Source organism: Rattus norvegicus, chromosome 1, assembly GCF_021556685.1.
Source record: "Rattus norvegicus strain SHRSP/BbbUtx chromosome 1, alternate assembly SHRSP_T2T, whole genome shotgun sequence".
Classification (NCBI taxonomy): domain Eukaryota; kingdom Metazoa; phylum Chordata; class Mammalia; order Rodentia; family Muridae; genus Rattus; species Rattus norvegicus.
In genome coordinates, this window is record NC_141534.1 from 93,703,837 (window position 1) to 93,723,895 (window position 20,059).

A 20,059-nucleotide genomic window follows, 5' to 3' on the forward strand; every position below is an offset into this window, starting at 1 on the left:
GGTGATTTTAGCTGCTGGGCCATCTCTCCATCCTCCACCCCACCCCACCCCACCCCACCCCAAAAGGAGGCAGGGCAGTATACTACCCAAGAAGTTTTGTGCTTTCTGCAAGATGAGGGAAAAAATACGGAAATAAGACTGCGAAAGTATGAAAAAGAGTCACTAGTTTACTGTCACACCTCCAGCTGCTAAGTCACAGCCATTACATGTGATGAATGCTCGGCTGAGATGAAGAGACTGGAGGTGAGGGGAGACGCTTATAAACATCTCCAGTCATGGGGGTGGGTGTCAGTCAGTTCAGGCTACCAGTTGGAGCTAGGTGGGCAGCCTAAGACCCCACCTCAAAAAAAATGAAGATGGGAAAAAGTACTGCAGGTTTCTGAACTCTGGATTCATCTGCTGGGGTGTGTGTGTGTGTGGTTGGTAGTTTCTGAAGTGGGTCACCAGTTCAAAACAAGGGGGCTTAACTGGCTGGGCGGTGGTGGCATACACGTTAATCCCAGCACTTGGGAAGCAGAGTTCAAGACCTCCTCAGTCTATAGAGTTCCAGGACAGCCAAGACAGAGACAGACAGACAGACACACCACGACCAGAGTCACATTAGAGGTCGGGGACTAACCACAATCCACTCAAGATAACACATGACCACAGTAGCTTTCAGAGGCCACCATGTTACCAGAGGAGCACAAGGCGCCCGTATGGTGGAGCTCCCCTTGTGCTCAGGCACGCAGCTCTCCCACCTCAGGATCTTTGCACTGACAGCTGCTGCGGCCCGGCCACTCTGCACTGCAGCGCTCTGACTCTCATTCTCGGCCTCGATGAAGAGAAAACTGACCCCAGTTCAGCCACTTGACAAGGTCAGAGTAGGTGACTTAGGGGACCCTGGCCTCTGAGCTGGCCAAGTCACGGGTTAGTCTTAGAATCCTGGGTAAAAGGGGTTGGGGATTTGGCTCAGTGGTAGAGCGCTTGCCTAGCAACCGCAAGGCCCTGGGTTTGGTCCTCAGCTCCGGAAAAAAAAAAAAAAAAAGGAGGTAGAATCCTGGGTAAAGATGAGACTGAACTCCCCTTCGCCAGGAGAGCCTAAGCGCTCCACCCTAGGACACCTTATCAGGACTTTACCTTCATTGCCCTAACTGCTCCTCACTCTCCAGTACCCACCACAGCAGCTCAGGCTGTCAGGGAACTCCAGGCAGCACCCCCGCTCGCAGCCGTCTGGGTATGACCAAAGGCCAAGCTAGCAATGTTGATTTTCACTTCTAAGTTTTATTCAGTATATACTGAATCTACTACGAGTGTCAGCTAAGTGCCTGATGCTGTCTGCGGGGACAGTGGGAATACTATGATTGTGGCATTAATAGAGGATTCCTTTTCACACAGTTAAGATAATAAAGCTCACATTGGGGATACTAACTGACCACTGGGTGACTGCAAACCAGAGGGGCTGGCCACAGCATGCATGTGACACAGCCACCAGGCCAATGTGGAGAGGGAGGTTGCCTCTCCCCTGGCTACAATAACAAGAGAGTCCCTTGGTGATGTAAGCAGCTTTGTCCTCCTCACCCAACGCCTTGGAGACAGTCTTCACTGCCTCTCCTCTTTATTGCAGAGTACAAAAGCAGCAGAAGCAAGCAGCAGCAACCTGCAGCACGAAACCCGCCCAATTATACACGGTGCTCTTCTTCCTGCATTCCGTGATTTGAGACCTCAGACGCATTTAATACTGCTCCACTCCCGAGTGTTTTCTTAGATTGTGAACCCACAGAAGCCACGAGATCCAAACTCTTGATGTGGAAGGAAACAAGTTAGGCAAGAAAATAAAGCGGACAAGACTGGTGAAAAACCAAACCTAAAAACTCACTTTAATCACAACCCAACAGCGCCAGGTGCAATGTCTGGGAAGACCCTGGGTACAATGCTGTGTGGCAGACACACACTCACTCACGGCTCTGAGAAGGCCCCCAAGGGGGACTTACCTTCAGGGACTGAGCCAAGAGAGGGGGAAGGGGCAGCCCCAGAATGGGGACTGGGGCACTCCGTAGGGAAAGGTGCTACTTCTTGGCAAAAGAGATCTTCATTGCATTGTTCTGTGTGATCTTGAAGCCTTGCAGGGCATCTCGTGCTGCCCCAGCCTGCACTTCATTGTCAAACTCCACGAAGGCAATGTCATGGCGCCCAGGGACCAGACGCACCTCCTTGAAGCCAGGGAACCTGGGAGAAGGGAATAACAGACCTCAGAGACCCACCTCAGCTTTCCCCTAATATTTTGGCACCAGTGACAGAGGCCAGAGAAGCTAAGCTTCCCATAATGCACAACACAAACCCAAAGGATTACGTGGACAAAATACATGCAGATCCTCTACCGTAAACAACATTAAATGAAATCACATAAATAACAATCACAATGTGGACCAAACAAAGTGCTAGAACCCCTTGTTCCCCCAAAGTCCACCCCCAGTCCCACAAACTGTCACCAATCCCTACTCTCAGTCTCTGGTTTTTGCTTTGTTGAGACAGGGTCCCTATTTAAGTAACTCAGGCTGGACCTTAGCTCCTCAGGCTGAGCACCAGGATTACAAGGTGCCATCATGACTGTTGAACTCCCTCACTTGCTCCAGGGAAATGGACATCTTTTCCGGGGCAAGCAGTCTCACAAACACGCAGTGTTTTGTGGAGATGGCGTATCAACTGTCCTGCTTCCAGCTTTATTTGGTCTCTCAAACTTCCTTCAGCATAATTCTACAGAATCATCCATACCAGGTATGGAAGGTCAGACTTCCATTAGAGGTGGAGGCAGGAGGATCACCAGCTCCTGGCCATATGAAGACTGTGCCCATGTTTACCTAATAAACCATCTGTTTCCATCACAAACAAGAAGGGAGGGGCTGGAGGTAGGGCTCAGCAGTTAAGATCAAGAACTGATCTTGCAGAACCCAAGCTCAGTTCTCAGCACCAATGTCAGACAGCTCAAAACTGCCTAAAATTCGAGCTCAAGGATATCCCACAATTCTGGCACATAGCCACAAACAGACAAATGCATAAAGTAAAACTAAGAAAGTCTTAAAGAAAAAAAAAAAAAAAAAGAGGGGGAGGAGAGTAAGGTCGCAAACAAACTTTCCCCATCTCAGAGCTGACTATTCCTCCATACCAGACAAGGCTGACAGCCTCATACATAGATCAAGTAACGCTCCTACCAAGGGCCTCACATAGCCTAGGCTACACAGCAGAAAATGATCCTCAACTCAAGCCTCCTGTTTCAACCACGTACTGAGATTATGTGTATACACCACCACCACTAACACCCCCAGCCTGACCAGACATTTCTGGAAGAGGTGTTCTTAGAAACCCGAAGACTAGGCAAACAGCCCTTCTCCACTCTGCAGTCCCTCTACTCAAGGCCTACAGGTTCCATCACACTGGCCGGGCACGAGGTCCTCCTGTCCCGAGTGCCCACGCCATTTTTTCAACAGGTTGCCTCAACATGTTACTGCTTTCACTTTTCCCTTGCTCTGTACCTGTAAGGACACTGACTCAGCAAAGGCAGCCCGGGACCCGAACGACCTGCGCACAGATGCCCATAGCACTGCGTGTCCTTATGCACCTCCTTCCTATCCCACTTCACACCTTCAGGCATTGGGCACCAAACACCTAGACCTGCCCACCCAGCAGGAAGCCCCACTTACTGGTTGAAGAGCATGGAGAGCATGAGCTCGTTGGTCTCCTCAGGCAGGTTGGTGAGGAACAGGATGTGATTGGGTGGATTCTCCGAGAGCTGTGGGAAAGAGGGGAGCCCATGGTCATGGGTACCAAGAGGGATGCCGAGCACTGCACTCTGCTCACCACCCTCTTTCACCACATGTTCCTCCAACGCACACATTCTCACCTTTCTCTGCCCAGAGACCAAAGGCCCAAGGCAGCAGAGACCTGGACCCGAGTACATGCACTAACTTGGATGCAGACAGTGGCTTAGCTGCACCATGCTCTCCCAGACCAATTCACAAACCAACTTCCCTCTGTCCCAGGTCGGGTCACCACACAAGAGCTCAGCTGCAGCGCCACCTGACTGACCTAGAAGCCCATGTAACCGCTCTACTTCTCCTGGAAGATTATGCTTAGGAGACCTTGTGGTGGGGTAGGGACACTTACAGGTTGGGCAGGTGGCATCTGCCCAGGCATGAGCTGCTGTGGGGGCATTGCCCCAGGAGGGATCTGGCCAGGAGCAAGGCCTGGTGGCGGGATCATGCCAGGTGGTGGCATGTAGGGAGGCTGTCCTGGCATGTGGTGCATGATGCGGGGTGCCTGAGTCATCGGTGGCATGCCCTGTGGAGAAAAGAATTAGCAGTGATGTCACAGGGATAATGGAAGGCAAGGTCACAGTGCCCACAGCACAACGGAGCCACTGAGATAAGACAGAAAGAGAAAGACCCACACTTGAAAAGATGAAAAGCAAACCTAATTGAGCCGCCAAGAAGGAAAAGCTGAAGTTCAAGGATGAATGCTAGACCACAGAGAGCTTTTTGAAGGGGGGAAAAAAGAGGCATAATTACTAAGGCCCAACTTTGTCCAGAAGTATGTAAAGACATTGGAGGGAGGCTGAAGATGACTCAGTGGTCAAGAGAGCATGGTTCCCAGCACCTACACAGCAGCTCACGGCGCCCTATGTTTCCAGCTCCAGAGGATCCAGTGTCCTCTTTGGGCCTCCACAGGGACTGCACTCAAGTGCACAAACAGTCACAAACTTAGAAAGTTCTTACCACGTAGCCTGACTGGCCTTGTACCCACAAGGACATACATGCCTGCCTTGTGCTGGGACTTAAGGTGTGTAGCACATGTGGCCCAAAAATTACATGTTTAAACAAAAGAAGAAAAAAAGACAAGAGGTGGCTCAGCAGTTCTGACTTCTTTCAGAGGACCAGCATACAGAGGACAGATCACAACTGTTACTAATTCCAGACCAGGGGATCCGAGGCACACACACGTATGCAATAAAAAAACAAACACCCACATGTACATACTCCTATATGTATTAAAATATACATATATTAAAAACACTCTAATGTAAACTAAAAACAAAAAAGGTGGTTCAGCAGGCACCAGCCTCCAAGCTGACACCCCGAGTTCAACCTCCAGGATCCAGTAGAGTAGAAGAAAATTGGCCACAAGTTGCCCTCTGACTTCCGCTCATGTGCATGGGCATAAACACTCATAAGCACAGACAATAAGCAAAAATGTAACTTAGTAATGAAAATAAATCGAAGATGGAAGAAAGGTTGAGAGCAGAAGTGATCACTGGGCCAAGCCAAAGACACATCTACCACCACTAGCTACAAAATGACTCAGCCTAAGAACCATCGGATGGAGACGGAAGGAGGCTCCACACTTCAGCTGTCCTTTCCTTTATGCAGTGTTTCTGGAGTCCATTGCAGAATGATGCCCTGTTTCCTATTGGGTCAGCTGTCACACTTGGGCCCATGAGTCAGCTTGAATTAATGTTCTCAAAACAGGCCAGAATAACCTTAACCTCCCAGTCTCGACACCACTCGCAAGGGCACACATTAACCCTGACGTAGTACAAGGTTAATTTCCCTTCTTTCAAGTGCTGGGAGTTGAACCCAGAACCTTATGGGAACTAGGCATACCTCGTCCTAGGCAGGGCATCAGAAGTGCAAGGATTCCCTACCAGGCTGGACTGTCATGTCTTATGAGCCATCCCTCTACCCATAGGCTGGCCGTCTTGGAGGCCGGAACTCCAGAAGCTGTCTTCAGCACTGGACAACTGAGAGGGTTCCCTCCTCCTTCCACGGGATCCCAGGACTTACTTGGCCAGCACTTTTACCAGCAGAGACAGCATCACGGACACGTCTGCCTAGAGCATGTGCAGGCGCTCTGCCTCCTACCCAGCAAAGGCGGTTTTACCTCTGCATTTACTCTGTGATCTCTTTCCTCAACAGAGAACAACTCTCTCCTCATTTCTCCTTCTGCTTACAGCACTAGGGACTGGACGGATGGTAGGCTGGTAAACTTTTACTTTCTATAGAGACATGGACTTAGCGTGAGCATGCACAAACATGAACATACAAACACACACTGAAGTAAAGATACACAAAACAAAACCAAACTCAAGGAAGAAAACTAGCAGACAGACCTTCAAAAACAATCAAGTGTATGCAGGGGAAGAGAGACCTGTTCCATCCATATGGCTCACCCAACCCAATGGGACAACGTGCTCACTCTACCCCCACATGAAGCCATGTGACTGAAGGAGTGGGAGGGACACTTTTCTGCACTTACCGGTACAGGCTGGACAGCGCCAACCACAGGGGCAGCTGCCCCACCCTGAACAGCCTTTTTGGCAGCAGGTGTCTCCTGACTCTTGGGCTTCCTCTTCTCACGTTTGCGATCTCTCTCCACAAAGGTGCCCTTCATTTTGGCAATGATGTCTGAGTCAGTCTTTGCGTACTGGATACGCTACCAATCAGAGCAGAAAGGTCAAGGGTATAGAAATCAGGGGAAACTGTTAGGGTTCAAAATGAGACATCAAAAGGAGCTTGCTAAAAAATGTTAGAGATTGCTTGGTGACAACTTCCTCATCTGTAAAATGGGGATATCTTCCACTTGACAGAATTATTGTAGAAAGTTAGTAAGTCTAAGCGCCTGGAAGCAGCTATAACTGTAAGCTACAACATGAGCTCAGTCTGGCCTGGTCCACCCTGCTGAGAAGGGGACCTGGATACAACTTTTCAGATACAATGGTCAGGAAAAGCAGACACACAAAAGGGAGGGGTGAGAACCCTGTGGACACAAGGAGGACCTAGCAAGGGAACAGCCAGGAAGCTAAGGGATGAGAAAGGTTGGTCTGGGATCCTAGCTGCTCATGAGACGAAGGCAGGAGGATGGGCTCCACTCCTGCCTAGCTACATGGGGATCAGAGGAAGTGAGGAGGGGAGGTCACAAGGACAAGGGGAACCCTTTGTGCTTTCCTAGGAAGCTGAAAGACAGTGTTGTAAGGAGGGACGGGAGCTCTCAGAAGAATTCAGATGTGGAGACAAGGCTGGGTGTGTGGAGGGGGACAAGCAAAGGTGGTGGCTAAAACAAGGCTTCCAGTGGAGCTTGGCAGTACAGGCAAGAGGCTGCAGTCATAGGACGTCTTCAGAATCCTTTGCTCACTTTGATTCCATCATATTTTTGGAGTATTTTAGACAGGCTCCAACTCTGCAGTCTAGGTTGAGTCAAAACTCTTGGCAATTAATTCTCCTGCCTCAGCCTCCTGCATGTAGGCACAAGCCACCACACTCAGCTACTTGATCACTCTGTGGTCCCACAGCCCCCGTATAAGGAACACAGGAAGTAGGGGAACAGCAAGAGAAAGAAAGTCGCATCCTTAGAACACTACAGGCCACAGGAAGTCCACGCCCGCCCAGTCTCCTACACTACACACAACACGCAAACTTCACATTCAAGATACTCACCATGGGCTTGTCGTAGAAAGGGAAGCCCTGCATGGAACGCAGGGCGTTGGTGGCACTGCTGACCTCCTTGAAGATGACGAAGGCCTGGCCCCTCATCTTCAGGCTCCGAGACACCAGGATATCCAGGATCTGGCCAAACTGGGAGAAGATGGCATACAGGGACTTCTTGAGCTCTGCATTCAGGGAAGACAAGACACTGTGACAAAAGGCCTGGGTTCAATGTCCTACACTTGCACTATCCTTAGAAGATGGACAGCCCAGCCAGGCATGGTGGGGCATGCCTTAATCCCAGCACTCAGGACGCACATGCAAGCAGATTCCTGACAATCTGAGGCCAGCCTGGTCTAAGTCCAGGACAGCCAGGGCAGGCTACACTGAGAAACTCTGGCATGGAGGTGGAGGAAGAAAAACACAAAAAGGACAGCCCAAATGAGGGGCCGGGCCACCAGGCGATTGACAGAATACCCAGAAATGCTACAGCTCAAGAGCGTACAGTAACACAAACAGCCAAGAACCACTCAAAGGACACGTCCACTGCTGTACAAGGTGTGGACTGCTATATACCCGCTACGAACTTGCTGTTCAAATAACAAACACTTCTTTCACTCCAGATGAGCTAACCTCAGTCCTTTCATTCACTCACTTACTTATTCAAGGCACAGTCCAATTCTGCAGTTGAACTCTAGGCAATCCTCCTGTTTCAGTCTCTGATCACAAGCAGGACCTCCCAGTCTCTGCAACTCCTCAGCCTTTGAACTCTGAGTGGGATGTCCTTTTCCTGACATCTCCATGACTGCCCTCTCCGAGCCACTAAAGTCTCCCACAAGTCTGCAGCCTCCAGGAGGCCCTCTCCAACTGGTCTGTCTAGACGCCCTCTTATCTCCCTCTTCTTATCCTGTCTCCTGCTGTTCATGTCACAAGTTCACTTACTGACCACTGCTCACTAACAGCTACCAGCCTGTGGATTGGACATGCTGGCACCACCCCGGAATCTCAACACTGGATTTCCTGGATCAGGAGCTGGAGGCAGGAGCATCAGGTACCTGAAGTCATTTATTGTGGGACCTGGGAAAGATAGGCTTATTGGCAAGCATGCGTACCAGCTGAACCATCTTTCTGGTCCTCCCCGGACAATTTTCTCTAGTTGGTCATAAGAACTATGACCCTCCCTCAGCTTCTCAGTGCTACTGAGAAAAAAGCAACGCACAAAGGGGCCAGTGTAAGGGTGGTAGAGCATCCATCTACTTCACAAGCTTCACAGCCTGAGTATGACCTCAGGAACTCACAGTGGAAGGAGGAAGGCCTCTCTAGAGCCGTCCTGACCACCCACCCACACACATATCCATTTATAGACACATACCAACTATGTATATATAGTTACTTGTGTTTAGTTTTTTAAAGATGTGTGCTGGGATTCAGTCTTTGCAGAAAGGTAAACTTTCTACCCCTGGGCCTTACCTTCCAGAGAAAAACTGAATTGGCCGGGATTTTTGTTTAAAAATAGTTATCTAGGGCTGAAGAGATGGCTCAGTGGCTAAGAGCACTGACTGCTCTTCCAGAGGTCCTGAGTTCAAATCCCAGCAACTACATGGTGGCTCACAACCATCTGATGCCCTCTTGTGGCGTGTCTGAAGACATCTACAGTGTGCTTATATACAATAAATAAAATAAGTATTAAAAAAAAAGTTTTCTAAGTTTTTTTTAAATATGTGGGTATTTTGCCTGCAGAAGCCAGAAGATGTCATATCCCTGGGAATGGAAGTCACAGACAGTTACAAACCTTCCTTGAGTGCTAGAAATCAAAACTGGATCCTCTGGATGACCAGGGAGGGCTGTTTAACCACTGGGTCACCTCTCCAGGCCATGCTGATCTTCTTAGTTGCTGAGACTTAAATCCAGATCCTTACTCACGCTAGACAAGACTAACACTAGTGGCATTCCTCGATCCTTTTGGTGTCAGGGTCTGACTATGTAGCCCAGTGTTGTCTGGAACTCAAGATCCACCTGCCTCAGTCTCCTACCTGCTGGGATAACAGTCCTGTACCTCCATTACAGAGCCATTCACTGCCCATCGCTTCTGCGTGTTATCTGCACTGTAGCCAATCACTGAGACCACCACCCCGAGGTTTGTGGACAGAGGTAGTCTCACAAGAACACCAGACCGATGGAGAGAGCAATCCTGGAAGGGACCTGTGAGCTAAAACCTTGAAGATCACTAACAATGCGCAAATCAAAGGGCAGAGTGTAAAATGCCTGTTGAAACCAAGGAACCAGTATGTACAAAGGCCAAAGCCAATTCTTAACAGACTGAATGGGGAAAACTGAAAAAGAAACGTGGGTGCTAGAGGTGAAAAGGGGTCAACTCTTGTGAGATCGCATTGAGTCAGGCTACCCCAAGAACTCACCATCTTTCTTGATCTTCTCATTGAGATTGTTGATATAAATAGTGTGGTTGGGACGGGTCTCGGGAACTGCCATGGTGTGAGATGTTCAGGTACTGCTTAAGGAGGAAGAAAAAGCGATTTAGCCTTACGTTTCCCAAGTTCTTTGTTCTAAAGGACTGGTGGGCTCTGCTCAGGGATCTTTCTTCCAGGAGGGAGTAGAGTAAGACCGGAATTGGGGGAGGATGGCACACTTAGCAACAAAGCCAGCCTAGGACTCCGCGTCTCCAGCCCGCGTGTTAAGGAAGATCTAGAGATTAACTACGAATCCCAGAATGCACTACGAGCCCCGGCAGGCGGAGCACACGGAGCGGCTCTTCCCATTAGTCCACGTGCGCGAACGGCGACCCGGGAGAAAAAAGAACCCGGATGTCGGAGCCAGTTAAGAATGTAGAGATCGACTCGGAACATCCTAGTCTCTCAAAAGAGAGGCCTCCCCAAGTGCTCCACCCGCTTCCCCGGCGCCGAGCGGCGTCTACACCCGCGGGAACTCACCACCTAAGCCGTCGCTCAGACCGACAGCGCCCGCCAAGCTACGCTGCAAAGACACACAGCTTCTTTCTTCCCTGGTTCCGGCTACCCCCTTCCGCGAGCTAATCAGGGCCCGCAAACTCCGTAAGTTCAGAATAAGTCTCTTCCCGGGCCTCAGTGCCTGCCCAGGAAAAGAACGCTTGAGTTCCCGCCTTAGCGATAAGCTCCTCCCCCTTGCCGAGAGGGGACGGACCAATCAGAGAAGGGTACGAGCTTTTGGCCAATTGGGACGTGGTTAGAGCTCCAGTGCTATTCTGGAGACTGCCTTTCGGGAGCCACACCTCTTCCCCTTCCGCCAGTATCACGTGACCTTCAAGGCGCGTTGTGCTGGTTGCGAGTTCTACCACGTGGGATGGGAAAGGACACTTGGAGGCTGGCAGGGTGACGCCATTTCCTCCCGGGGAGGGGCCTCTGCAAATTCCTAGGTTCTATTCTCTAGTGGAGCGGTGTTTACCAACTTAGTCGGCCTTTGATCGCTGAGCTGCTGCAACTCTCATGCTTCCTGGCTGGTTCCTTGACCCTGCCCACCATTAGGTTGTTTTCCCACCTACGTGTCTTTTTTTAACCTCTTGACCCTAGCTCAGATGCAAGGATTCAAACTCAGGCCCGGGATGTGAGGTAGGCCAGTCTCATCCTTTGGACACCTCACAACAGATCTGAACCTCCTTATTACAGAAGTGACCAAAACTAGCTTAGTTACGGCTGCTGAGATGACGCCTACAAAATTTCCCTTCTAATGTAGCCTCAGCCCCATAGCACAGCCTTCTTCATTTGATTTAGCTCAGTTTCTCTTTCCACTGTTTCAAATACTAACCCAGGTTCTCCCAGACCAACTGGTCAGGCACCATATTCTGCAATCAGTTCTAGTTTTAATTATTTTTTTCTACAGGTCTTAATGTGCAGGCCTGAATATCTCTCATCCAGTTCTTTTAAAAACTGAAAATCTCCATCCTTGAGAGATTTAGGAGGATCCTCTTTCTCATTCTTCCTGAAGACCCCAAATGACTTCTCAATGCTCTTTCCCCCTAAAACCCATAATCCCCCCAATAATTCATGAGACCCAAGACACCAACATTCCACCTCCTTTACCCCCAAATCCCCCGGACTTAGCTTTACCATCTCCTCCTTGTAGTCTCCAGGCTTCTGTTTCACCCCCACCTCCGCCCCCGCCCCCTCCACCACCCCCTCTCCCACCCCCTCCACCCTCTGCTGTGGAGGTTGCTCTCCCTCATGTCTACGGCCTGAAGAACAGCCGGCTCCTGAAGGAGGCCTTGGAGAAGGCTGGCCCAGCTCCAAAAGGCAAAGTTGATGTAAAGAGACTCCTGAAGCTGCACAAGGACAGGTAGGGTCACCACCCCCCTGCCAGCCCAGATCTCAGACAGCCACCTGTTTACAAATCACCATAGCCACGCTGTTCTTTGCTTGCCCATTTCCTCCATCTCAAACAGCCAGATAGGCCCCTGCTTAGCTCTTCAGTGGTTGGCCTCCAGCGAGAGAGAACAGCTTCTGCTCATGCCTGGTTCTGAGCAGAAGCCAGTGACTGACTCCCAGAGTAGCCAGAGTTATAATGGGGCCCGAAGGACAGGTCTCAGCCTTGGCTTCTAGAAAAGCAGCAGCTACCAGTGCTGGTGAACAGACGGTGCCATGAGAGCAGACAGCACTGGCGCAGATGAAGAGTAAAGGCTTTGCAAAAAACTAGCAAAGGGGAGCTGGGAACACAGGTCAGCAGCAGCACACGGAGTGTGGCGAGTTGGATGGAGGGATTTGCACTGTCCTGAGGTCTGGTGAGCCAGGGAATGGCTTCGCTGGGAGACGAAAGCTGCTTTGAAGAATGAAAGTCAAAGGTTCCAAGAAGAGAGTGGTGCACCCAGGGACACGGGCAGTAAGGGAAGAGCATAGAGAAGAGACCACAGCCTCTTGTCCAAATTGATAAAAAAAAGTCTTAGTTCCTGACATAATGATGCATGCCTATAATACCAGAGCTCAGGGAGCCAAGCAGGAGATGAGGTCAAAGCCAGCCTGAGCTACATAGTGAGACCCTGTCTTGGAAGGATGGAAAGGGGGTTCTTAAGCTCTCCATCCACATTTATAAGGTACACACACCATGTAGCCCAGCCGCCATCATGAAAATTGAGTGCAAAGAACCTATCACACCACAAACGTAATATGTGTTAGACACTACGCTAAAGGATTTGTTTATTTTGCTTTATTTCTTGGGCTGCTGTTTGTTTTTGTTTGAGAAAGGATCCCATGTAGCCCAGGCTGACCTCAAACTTGCTATGTAGCTGAGGATACCTTGTTCTTTCTTCCTCCACATCAGAAGATTATAGGTATACACCACCACTGCTAGAATTGGTGGTGATGGTGGTGGTGGTGGTGGTGGTGGTGGTGGTGGTGGTGAAGGAGGAGGAGGAGGAGGAGGAGGAGGAGGAGACGGGGGTCTCTGGCCCAAGACTTATGGCAGTCCTGCCTCTCCTTCCAAAGTGCTGGTATTACAGGCATGAGTCACCATGGTTGGCTGAGTTTTTAAATATTTGTTGTTCTCAGCAACTTCCTGGGATGGGAACTGTAACTGTTGAGGAAGTCCTGGATGACAAAGTCAGGCCTTTTAGAAGGACTGAAAGTTGAGTCTGGCTAAGAGCACTTGCTGCTCTTGCAGAGAATCTGAGTTGGGTCCTCAGAACCCACATAATATGGCTTAAAACCGTAGCACCAGCTCTAAAGGATCCAGCACTTCCGCCATGGGCACCTACAAAGAAAGCTGAAGCTCCCTCTCGGCCTCTTTACAAAGAAGGGACAGGTCTCCATTTGAACTCAAGGAGAGGACTTGGTGCTTCTAAGCACACTGCCGTGGTCAAGCGTTAGCATTATCTTAAACCGAGAGCCTGGAGCTTTGCGTATCCCTCACGTGTGAGCATCCCAATTGCCACCCCTGGCTTGGCCTCTCACTGGCCTTGGAATGGACAAAACAGGCATATGGCCTGAGGGACCCATGTTGAGGCTTGGTCTGTTGCTGTGAATGTAATGCTGAATTCTGTATGAAAGCTTAAACCTACAAGTGAATTCTCCTCCCATTTACCAATCTTTGTTGTGCAAACCTTGTTCCTTAATTTAAAACTGTTGAGATTTCCTCTGTCACCTCTTACTGTAATACTTCAATACTGGCCCGCTTGCCTCAGGGAAGAACAGACGCTCCTGTACACCTAGGGATGCTATGTGACCTTGCCTCCAGGTCACCCCTGATTGGTGAATAAAGATGCCCACAGCCTGTAGCTGGGCAGAAGAGAGATAGGTGAGGTTTTGATTCCCAGGCTTGGGGGTCTGAGGCAGGAACCATGAGGAGGAAGAAGATGGTGGAGGGAGGACGCCATAGAGTAGGTGAATCCTGAAAACATGGCTGACCAATTTGAGTTAAGAGCTGCCCAGATGGAACATAGCATGTTATAACTCGGGGTTATTGATACGGAAGTAGATATTGATAAGAAGGTGGCTATCAGCCCAGCTCTAGTGCTGATAAAGCCTTAGTATAAATATAAAAGTTTTGTGTCTTTTATCTCAGAACTGAATGATCTAAGGCGGGGTAGATAAATAATTACTGCAGCTCTCCGAGATCACTGAAACCATGTGGCTGCCTCAGCAGAGCTCTGCGGCCTACTCAGATTCGTTAAGGTGATCTCTTGGTTTTACTCAGGCTGAGTTAAATCTGTTTATTGTGTGTGTGTGCGTCCTTCCAGCATGTGGGTCTGAGGAATTGAACTCAGGTTGTGAGGTTTAGCAGTAGGCACTTTTATCCACTGAGCCATTATGCCCTTACCCCTTATATCTGATGGGGAGAATAATCAGGGAGCATACCTTTAATTCCCAAACTGGGGAAACTAAGGCAGAAAAGTTGCCACTGGTTGGAGGCTAACCTAGGCTACATTTGGGGGGAAAATGTCTACAAAAAGAAACAAGAAACATTTGGGTATAAAACATACCACCTTCTAGAAATCTCTTCAGATAAATAATTATGACTCCTGGTTGCATAGGTCCTTTGCTCTTTGTCTTTCAAGACCTGAGGGAAGCAGCTAGAAACATCCAAAATGGTGGTCCCACCACCACCACCAGATGAAGAAACTGAGGCTTAGAGGGGGTGGAGGGTTTGCAGCTTCAGCAGGGGAGAAGGAAGTGAGCTGCCCAGACAGGAGTAGCCCTAAGGCCTTAGGACAGCTCAGTGTCCAGGGGGTGTCCTCAGAGCTGTCCCCTTGTGACTTACCCTGGTTGCTCTCCCTCAGGTTTCGAAGGGACCTGCAGTGGATCCTCTTTTGTGCTGACCTGCCGTCGCTCATCCAGGAAGGCCCTCAGTAAGAACCCACTGCCTGGATTTGAGAGGGCTCCCACAGGCCAAGCACCCCCAAGCCCAGGCATCCCAGGAAGGGAGGGAGACACAAATCCGCAGGGTATTTTCCACATCAGGATCTGTGTGTGTGTGTGTGTGTGTGTGTGTGTGTGTGTGTGTGTGTGTGTGTGTGTGTGTGTGTGTTCGTTCCCTAGGTTCCCAGGTTTAACTCCCACCTATTCTCCCCATCTGGCATAGTTTTCTAGACAGCATACCTCTCCCTTCCTCTGGGTCAGGGGAATTCAGGAAATACTTCGGGCATGCTACAGAATGGCCTCTCTCCCAGGTGTGGCCTGGTGGCCTTGTGGATGGCAGGAGCTCTTCTTTCAACACCTGGCAGCATCTCCTTGGAGAGACTAGTGCAGGTGGCCAAGGAGAGAGGCTACACAGCACAGGGAGAAATGTTCTCTGGTGAGTTGGCTGGGAAATCCCTCCAGCCCTGTCTCTTCTCTAGGGTGACATGAGGCCAGCTGAGGCACTCAGGTTGAGCGGGGAGGTCTCATTCCCATCGCCTGGCTCACCCCCTTGCAGTAATAGACTGAAGATGTTACCAGGACAAGTCAATCCAGACTGCCTAATCCTAAACTCCTCTCTCTCACTGTCTCTATAGTTTGTTGGGTGTCAGACCCAGACAAGCTAACTGCCAAGGTGCCTGTGTAATTTACTAAAAGGGAACCTGGCCTTCAGGTTCTCCCAGCATTCCTCAGTTCCTACCTGAACTTTCTAGCCCAGTGGCTGAACTTCCTCTCCCCAGAGGCTCTCACTACATAATCCAGACATTTTGATCCTCCCTGACCCCTCTGCTTTTCTCTCACTCTGTGCATACTTGTGCTCTTCTTACCCCTTCTCCTCTGTCTCTGCTCGGCAACTTCCCTGGCCTTGTTCCTTGGCACCAGTGAACCTGCCTAAGAGCTGCCCCCAATAAACTTGCCTTTATACTTTAATTTGGCTTGAATTGGCTATATTGTTGGCAGAGAAAACCAATCACGGTTAAGTGGTTAAGCATCTGACCATGTTTGTGTATCTTATCTTTGCTTTTTACTCCTGGAATTCAAGTCAGAAACATAATGCTTGCTACGCAAGGGCTCTACCACTAAGCCACACCCCCAGGCCCTCACTGGGGGATTCTAGGCAGGGGCTCTACCACTGAGCCACACTCCCAGCCCCTCACTGGGGGATTCTAGCCAGGGGTTCTACCACTGAGCTCTGTTTCCAACTGTGTCAAAGTATTTCATTCATTTTTTTTTCTTTTGAGCAATGGGCTCACCAAATTGCTCAGCCTGGTCTAGAACTCACTGGGTAGCTCAGGCCAACACTGAACAACTGATGCTCCTAATTCAACATCTGAAATCACTGGGATTACAGACCTATGACATCAGACCCTGCTTGCACCTCGTTTTCTGCACTCACACCAATCATAAGCTCTTTCAAAATGACTCTCATTTATATATTTATGGACTTATTTATTCACACTCTCTCCCTCCCTCTTTTTCTCTTCCTTCTCCAGTGGCTGACATGGCCAAACTGGCCCAGGAGACTTTGGGCTGTCAGGCTGAGCTCCTTTGTGGTGGCCTGGGTGGTCCCAACAGAGATCGAGTTCTACAGCACCTCATCACCGGACATCCCCTGCTCATCCCGCATCCTGGGATGACCTGGGAGGGAGTGGGGTAGGGATGGTGAAGGGTGGCACCCAGGGCCACAACACAGTTTGAACCTTAACACCAGCCCTAGCTATGATGAGGATTTCAACCATGAGCCATGTCAAAAGAAAGGCCATAAGGCCCACTGGGCTGTGAGTGCAGGTAGGTCGTTGTCCCCCAGCAGGCATCAAATCCCTCAAATGTCTACCAATTAAGAGTCCCCAGAACAGCTCAGATCCAGACTGAGGAATAAAGAGCTCCAGGAGTAGCCCAGCTCCTGCCTCTTCAGACTCTTAGTTCTGCCTAAGTTTCTTCCCATCTCCGGGCTTGTCCCCATGTGGAAGTGAAGGAGTTAGGGGAAGTGTATTAGATTTTCTCACAGAAGCAACTTAGAGGTTTCTGCAGCTCACGGTTCAGAGGATGCTTCATCGGAGGGAAAGACATGGTAGCTGGTGACTGCCTATGATGGCAGGAGCCTAGGGCACAGAGCTCCTTAGTTCTTGGGAGATCAGGAAACGGAGAGTACCACCTAGAAGTGTAGCTCACCCCCACCTCAGCCCCACCCCAGTGATGCCCTTCCTTCAGCACGGTTCCACCAGCTAAATAGCACCACAGATTGTAGGCCAGGGCCCCACACTTAAACCTAGAGGGATCACACACACAAACAGTAATGAGGCAATGCTGCCTCCTCTTACAGCCACCTGGTCAGCATTGGCTCCCACAGAATACAGTTAATTCTGCATGCATGTCTGTCACCAGCACTTTGGTCCTCTCACCTGCCTGGAAGGAGGGCAGGTTGTGTATATCAGTCCAGGCCTCCAGATGTGAGGCTGGCCTTGAGTGGCCTGTTGGGGGCTCTTTCTGGGACAACTGGAGACATTGGGTTCTTTTCCTTATAATGCTGTCTCCATCTTCAATGTGCCATAAGAGGCAGACTTCAGATACCGGCGGCATGGGAGCCAGAGGCCCTGCTGTGTACCCACAGAGCCCTACTAACCTTGTGGTAGCCAAGCAGCACCTGGACTAGAGAGTTACCCAGGCACCTACTGTAACCTAGGCAACTCACATCCTCTTCCTGTCCCCCAGGGGTCCTGATAGGTGTGCAGAATGTGCCCAGCCCTGGCTACATTGAAGACTCTGAGTTGCCAGGCCTCTTCCACCCAGTGCCTGGTGCACCCCACCAACCACCATCCTTCCCAGAGGAAAGCTCCCCAAGTGCCATCTTCCTTCTCTCCAAGCAGGGCAAGAGTTGGCATTACCAGCTGTGGGACTACAGCCAAGTCCGGGATAGCAACCTGCAGCTGACAGACTTCTCACCCGCAAGGGCTGCCGATGGACGGGTGTACGTGGTACCTGCTGGTGGGGTACAGGCTGGCCTCTGTGGCCAGGCCCTGCTGCTCAGACCACAGGAGGGGAGCCATTAGCTGGGGCCGGGACACCTGCTTTTAACTTCTCTCCATCAACATTAGAATGCTTCAGCTCCATCCCTTTATGTGGCATTTTCAGTCCAGCTCGTTCCATCTGCCTATAGTGAGTATCTTGAAGACCAGAAGTCTTTCAAACATTACCCCATATATGGAGTCACAAGCTTCACCACTGTCCAAAGTCTAAACTAATTACCTCCACAATCGAGCATTGCTTTGGCTAAGGGAAACTTGTTTTTGTGGAGGATTTTTGGTTTTTAAAGCATGATCTCTGCCTTGGGGGTGGTAGCACATACGTCTAAACCCAGCACTCAGAAGGTAGAGCAGTGGTTCTCAACCTATGGGTCATGCAGCCAGACTTTTACTACTGTTGGTTATTCCACCTTTCAACCCTAACCATAGACAGGGAAAAGGGGACGTCACCCTCCTTCAACTGCTGCCTGCAGATGAGGGGCGGCAGGTTCCTTGGGGCAAGTTTGATCTTTGCTGTCAGGATATCTAATTTCTCTCTTTTTTAGAAAGAATTATTTATTTTATGTTACGCGTACACCGTAGCTGTCTTCAGACACACCAGAAGAGGGCATCAGATCCCATTACAGATGGCTGTGAGCCACCATGTGGTTGCTGGGAATTGAACTCAGGACCTCTGGAAGAGCAGTCAGTGCTCTTAACCACTGAGCCATCTCTCCAGCCCCTCTGATTTCTCCTTGTTTCTTCTTTGCACACAAGTACTTAACAAACCACAACCAGCAGCCCCTCAGCTCTCAGGCCCTGGACATGTATGTACCTTCTGAAAAGTCCCCAGATCTCCGAAGGTCACAGTCTCAGAAACAATTTGCAAATGGTAAAATCACACCTCTGCTAGAATGTGAGGCCAATCAGCTGCTGTGGACGGTCTGGAGCAGCCCCATATTCCACAGCTGGGATTAAAATGAAAACATATTCCCATAATATTTCTGTGTTTTTCAAAGGAACAAAAATTCTCACTACTGAGTCATGACACCTTTGGGTGTCAAAAGATCCTTTTACAGGGTTGCCTAAGACCATTCGAGAAAATATATTCACTTTATGATTCATAACAGTAGAAAGATTATAGCTATGAAATAATGCTGAAAATAATCTGATGGCTGGGGTCACCACAACATGAACTTTATTAAAGGGTTGCAGGATTGGGAAGGTTGAGAACCTCTGAGGTAGAAGTAGCGATATCTGAATTTGGAACCAGCCTGGTCTACATAACAACCTCTAGGCCAGTCAGGGAGGCATAGTGAGAGCTTATCTCAAAAGCAAAACAGCAGTCTTACTATGTAGCCCTGGATGACCTACAACTCCCTAGGTAGTAGACCAGGTTGGCCTCAACCTCAGAGATCTGCCTGTCTTTTCCTCCTGCATGATCCTACATGCCCACCCTAGAAGACTCTTGGTAACTCAGACCCTAGTCATGGCCCTTCCACCTGGTCTATCTTTGGGGGCACTTTTTAAGACACTGAGTTCACCAAGCACCTTCAAGAGCCTGGACACACTGCTTGTCCCCATTCCCATTCACAGACAGGAATTAACCTTCCTTCTCCTTGGCACATGCAGGCTACCTGACTGCTATGGTGGCCTTTCAGATAGAGACTGCAGGTGCCAGTGCCAGCCTTGAGCTGACTGATGGCCACTCTCCTTAAGCTGGCAGATGGCTTAGTGGCTAAGGGTGCTTGTGGAGCCTGATGACCCAGGGCAGAGCAGGAACTGGTTCCCACAGGTTCCCTCCTCACCTCCATTTGCTGTGGTACATGCACATTCACAGAAATGCAAATAAAAAGATTTTTTAACCCTTACTCCCCCTAACTTCTCCATCTTAGTTCCAATATCATTTCCTCTTCAAAGAGTCCCCAGGATGCCCCCTCTCACATAAGAGAAGAATATGATGTTTGTTGGGTCTTTTTTTTTTAAAGACAGATTTTGTCAGGTTTGTTATACAGTCCAGGTTAACCTCGAACATGCCACATCCTGTCGAAAGCTGGGATAGTGGTGCTGGCCTATAATTTGGAACATAGAAGCCACATAGCAGTTCAAGCTCATCACCAACTACATGACAAGGTCAGGGCCAACTTGAGCTATCTATATAAGACTCTTAAGTTAGTCATAGGCACTGTGTGTGTCTCTTCGAGTGCATCAACTCTTCAACACAGAA

At 49.8% G+C, this 20,059-nt stretch overlaps 2 protein-coding genes across 21 annotated transcripts; one reads left to right on the plus strand and one right to left on the minus strand.

The window, feature by feature from the left end:
* Positions 1-1,833: 1,833 nt before the first annotated feature.
* On the minus strand, positions 1,834-10,580 carry Snrpa (small nuclear ribonucleoprotein polypeptide A). Of its 3 annotated transcripts, none has more exons than NM_001438291.1 (7): positions 10,403-10,580; positions 9,872-9,963; positions 7,467-7,639; positions 6,289-6,465; positions 4,144-4,317; positions 3,681-3,769; positions 1,834-2,208 (listed from the first exon to the last, which is right to left on the minus strand). In NM_001438291.1, exons 2-7 carry the CDS (start codon positions 9,942-9,944, stop codon positions 2,049-2,051), a joined length of 846 nt encoding a protein of 281 aa, NP_001425220.1. In that variant the 5' UTR covers positions 9,945-9,963; positions 10,403-10,580; the 3' UTR covers positions 1,834-2,048. The 3 variants fall into 3 exon arrangements, with proteins under 3 accessions (NP_001425220.1, NP_001008304.1, NP_001425221.1); NM_001008303.2 differs by having other exon boundaries at positions 9,872-9,966; NM_001438292.1 differs by lacking the exon at positions 10,403-10,580 and having other exon boundaries at positions 9,872-10,178.
* Positions 10,258-19,703, plus strand: Actmap (actin maturation protease). 18 transcript variants are annotated; one of them, XR_015635410.1, is made up of 7 exons: positions 10,258-10,522; positions 11,328-11,780; positions 14,713-14,781; positions 15,015-15,227; positions 16,324-16,453; positions 16,548-16,618; positions 17,695-19,703. XR_015635410.1 is itself a non-coding variant. In XM_087581740.1 (7 exons), exons 4-7 carry the CDS (start codon positions 15,077-15,079, stop codon positions 17,878-17,880), a joined length of 690 nt encoding a protein of 229 aa, XP_087437866.1. In that variant the 5' UTR covers positions 10,258-10,522; positions 11,328-11,780; positions 14,713-14,877; positions 15,015-15,076; the 3' UTR covers positions 17,881-19,703.
* Positions 19,704-20,059: the final 356 nt, after the last annotated feature.

Bases quoted from the DNA above. Each gene is read 5' to 3' on its own strand.
- Snrpa (NM_001438291.1), bottom strand. From the start codon at position 9,944: ATGGCAGTTCCCGAGACCCGTCCCAACCACACTATTTATATCAACAAT. The intron at 4,318-6,288 runs GTAAGTGCAGAA...TTTTCTCCACAG, and splicing joins GCGCTGTCCAGCCTGTACCG to GGCATGCCACCGATGACTCA. The intron at 3,770-4,143 runs GTAAGTGTCCCT...TCTTTCCCACAG, and splicing joins AGATGCCACCTGCCCAACCT to CTCTCGGAGAATCCACCCAA.
- Actmap (XM_087581688.1), top strand. From the start codon at position 11,440: ATGACTTCTCAATGCTCTTTCCCCCTAAAACCCATAATCCCCCCAATA. The intron at 11,781-14,712 runs GTAGGGTCACCA...GCTCTCCCTCAG, and splicing joins CTGAAGCTGCACAAGGACAG to GTTTCGAAGGGACCTGCAGT. The intron at 16,454-16,547 runs GCATCCTGGGAT...CACCAGCCCTAG, and splicing joins GGACATCCCCTGCTCATCCC to CTATGATGAGGATTTCAACC.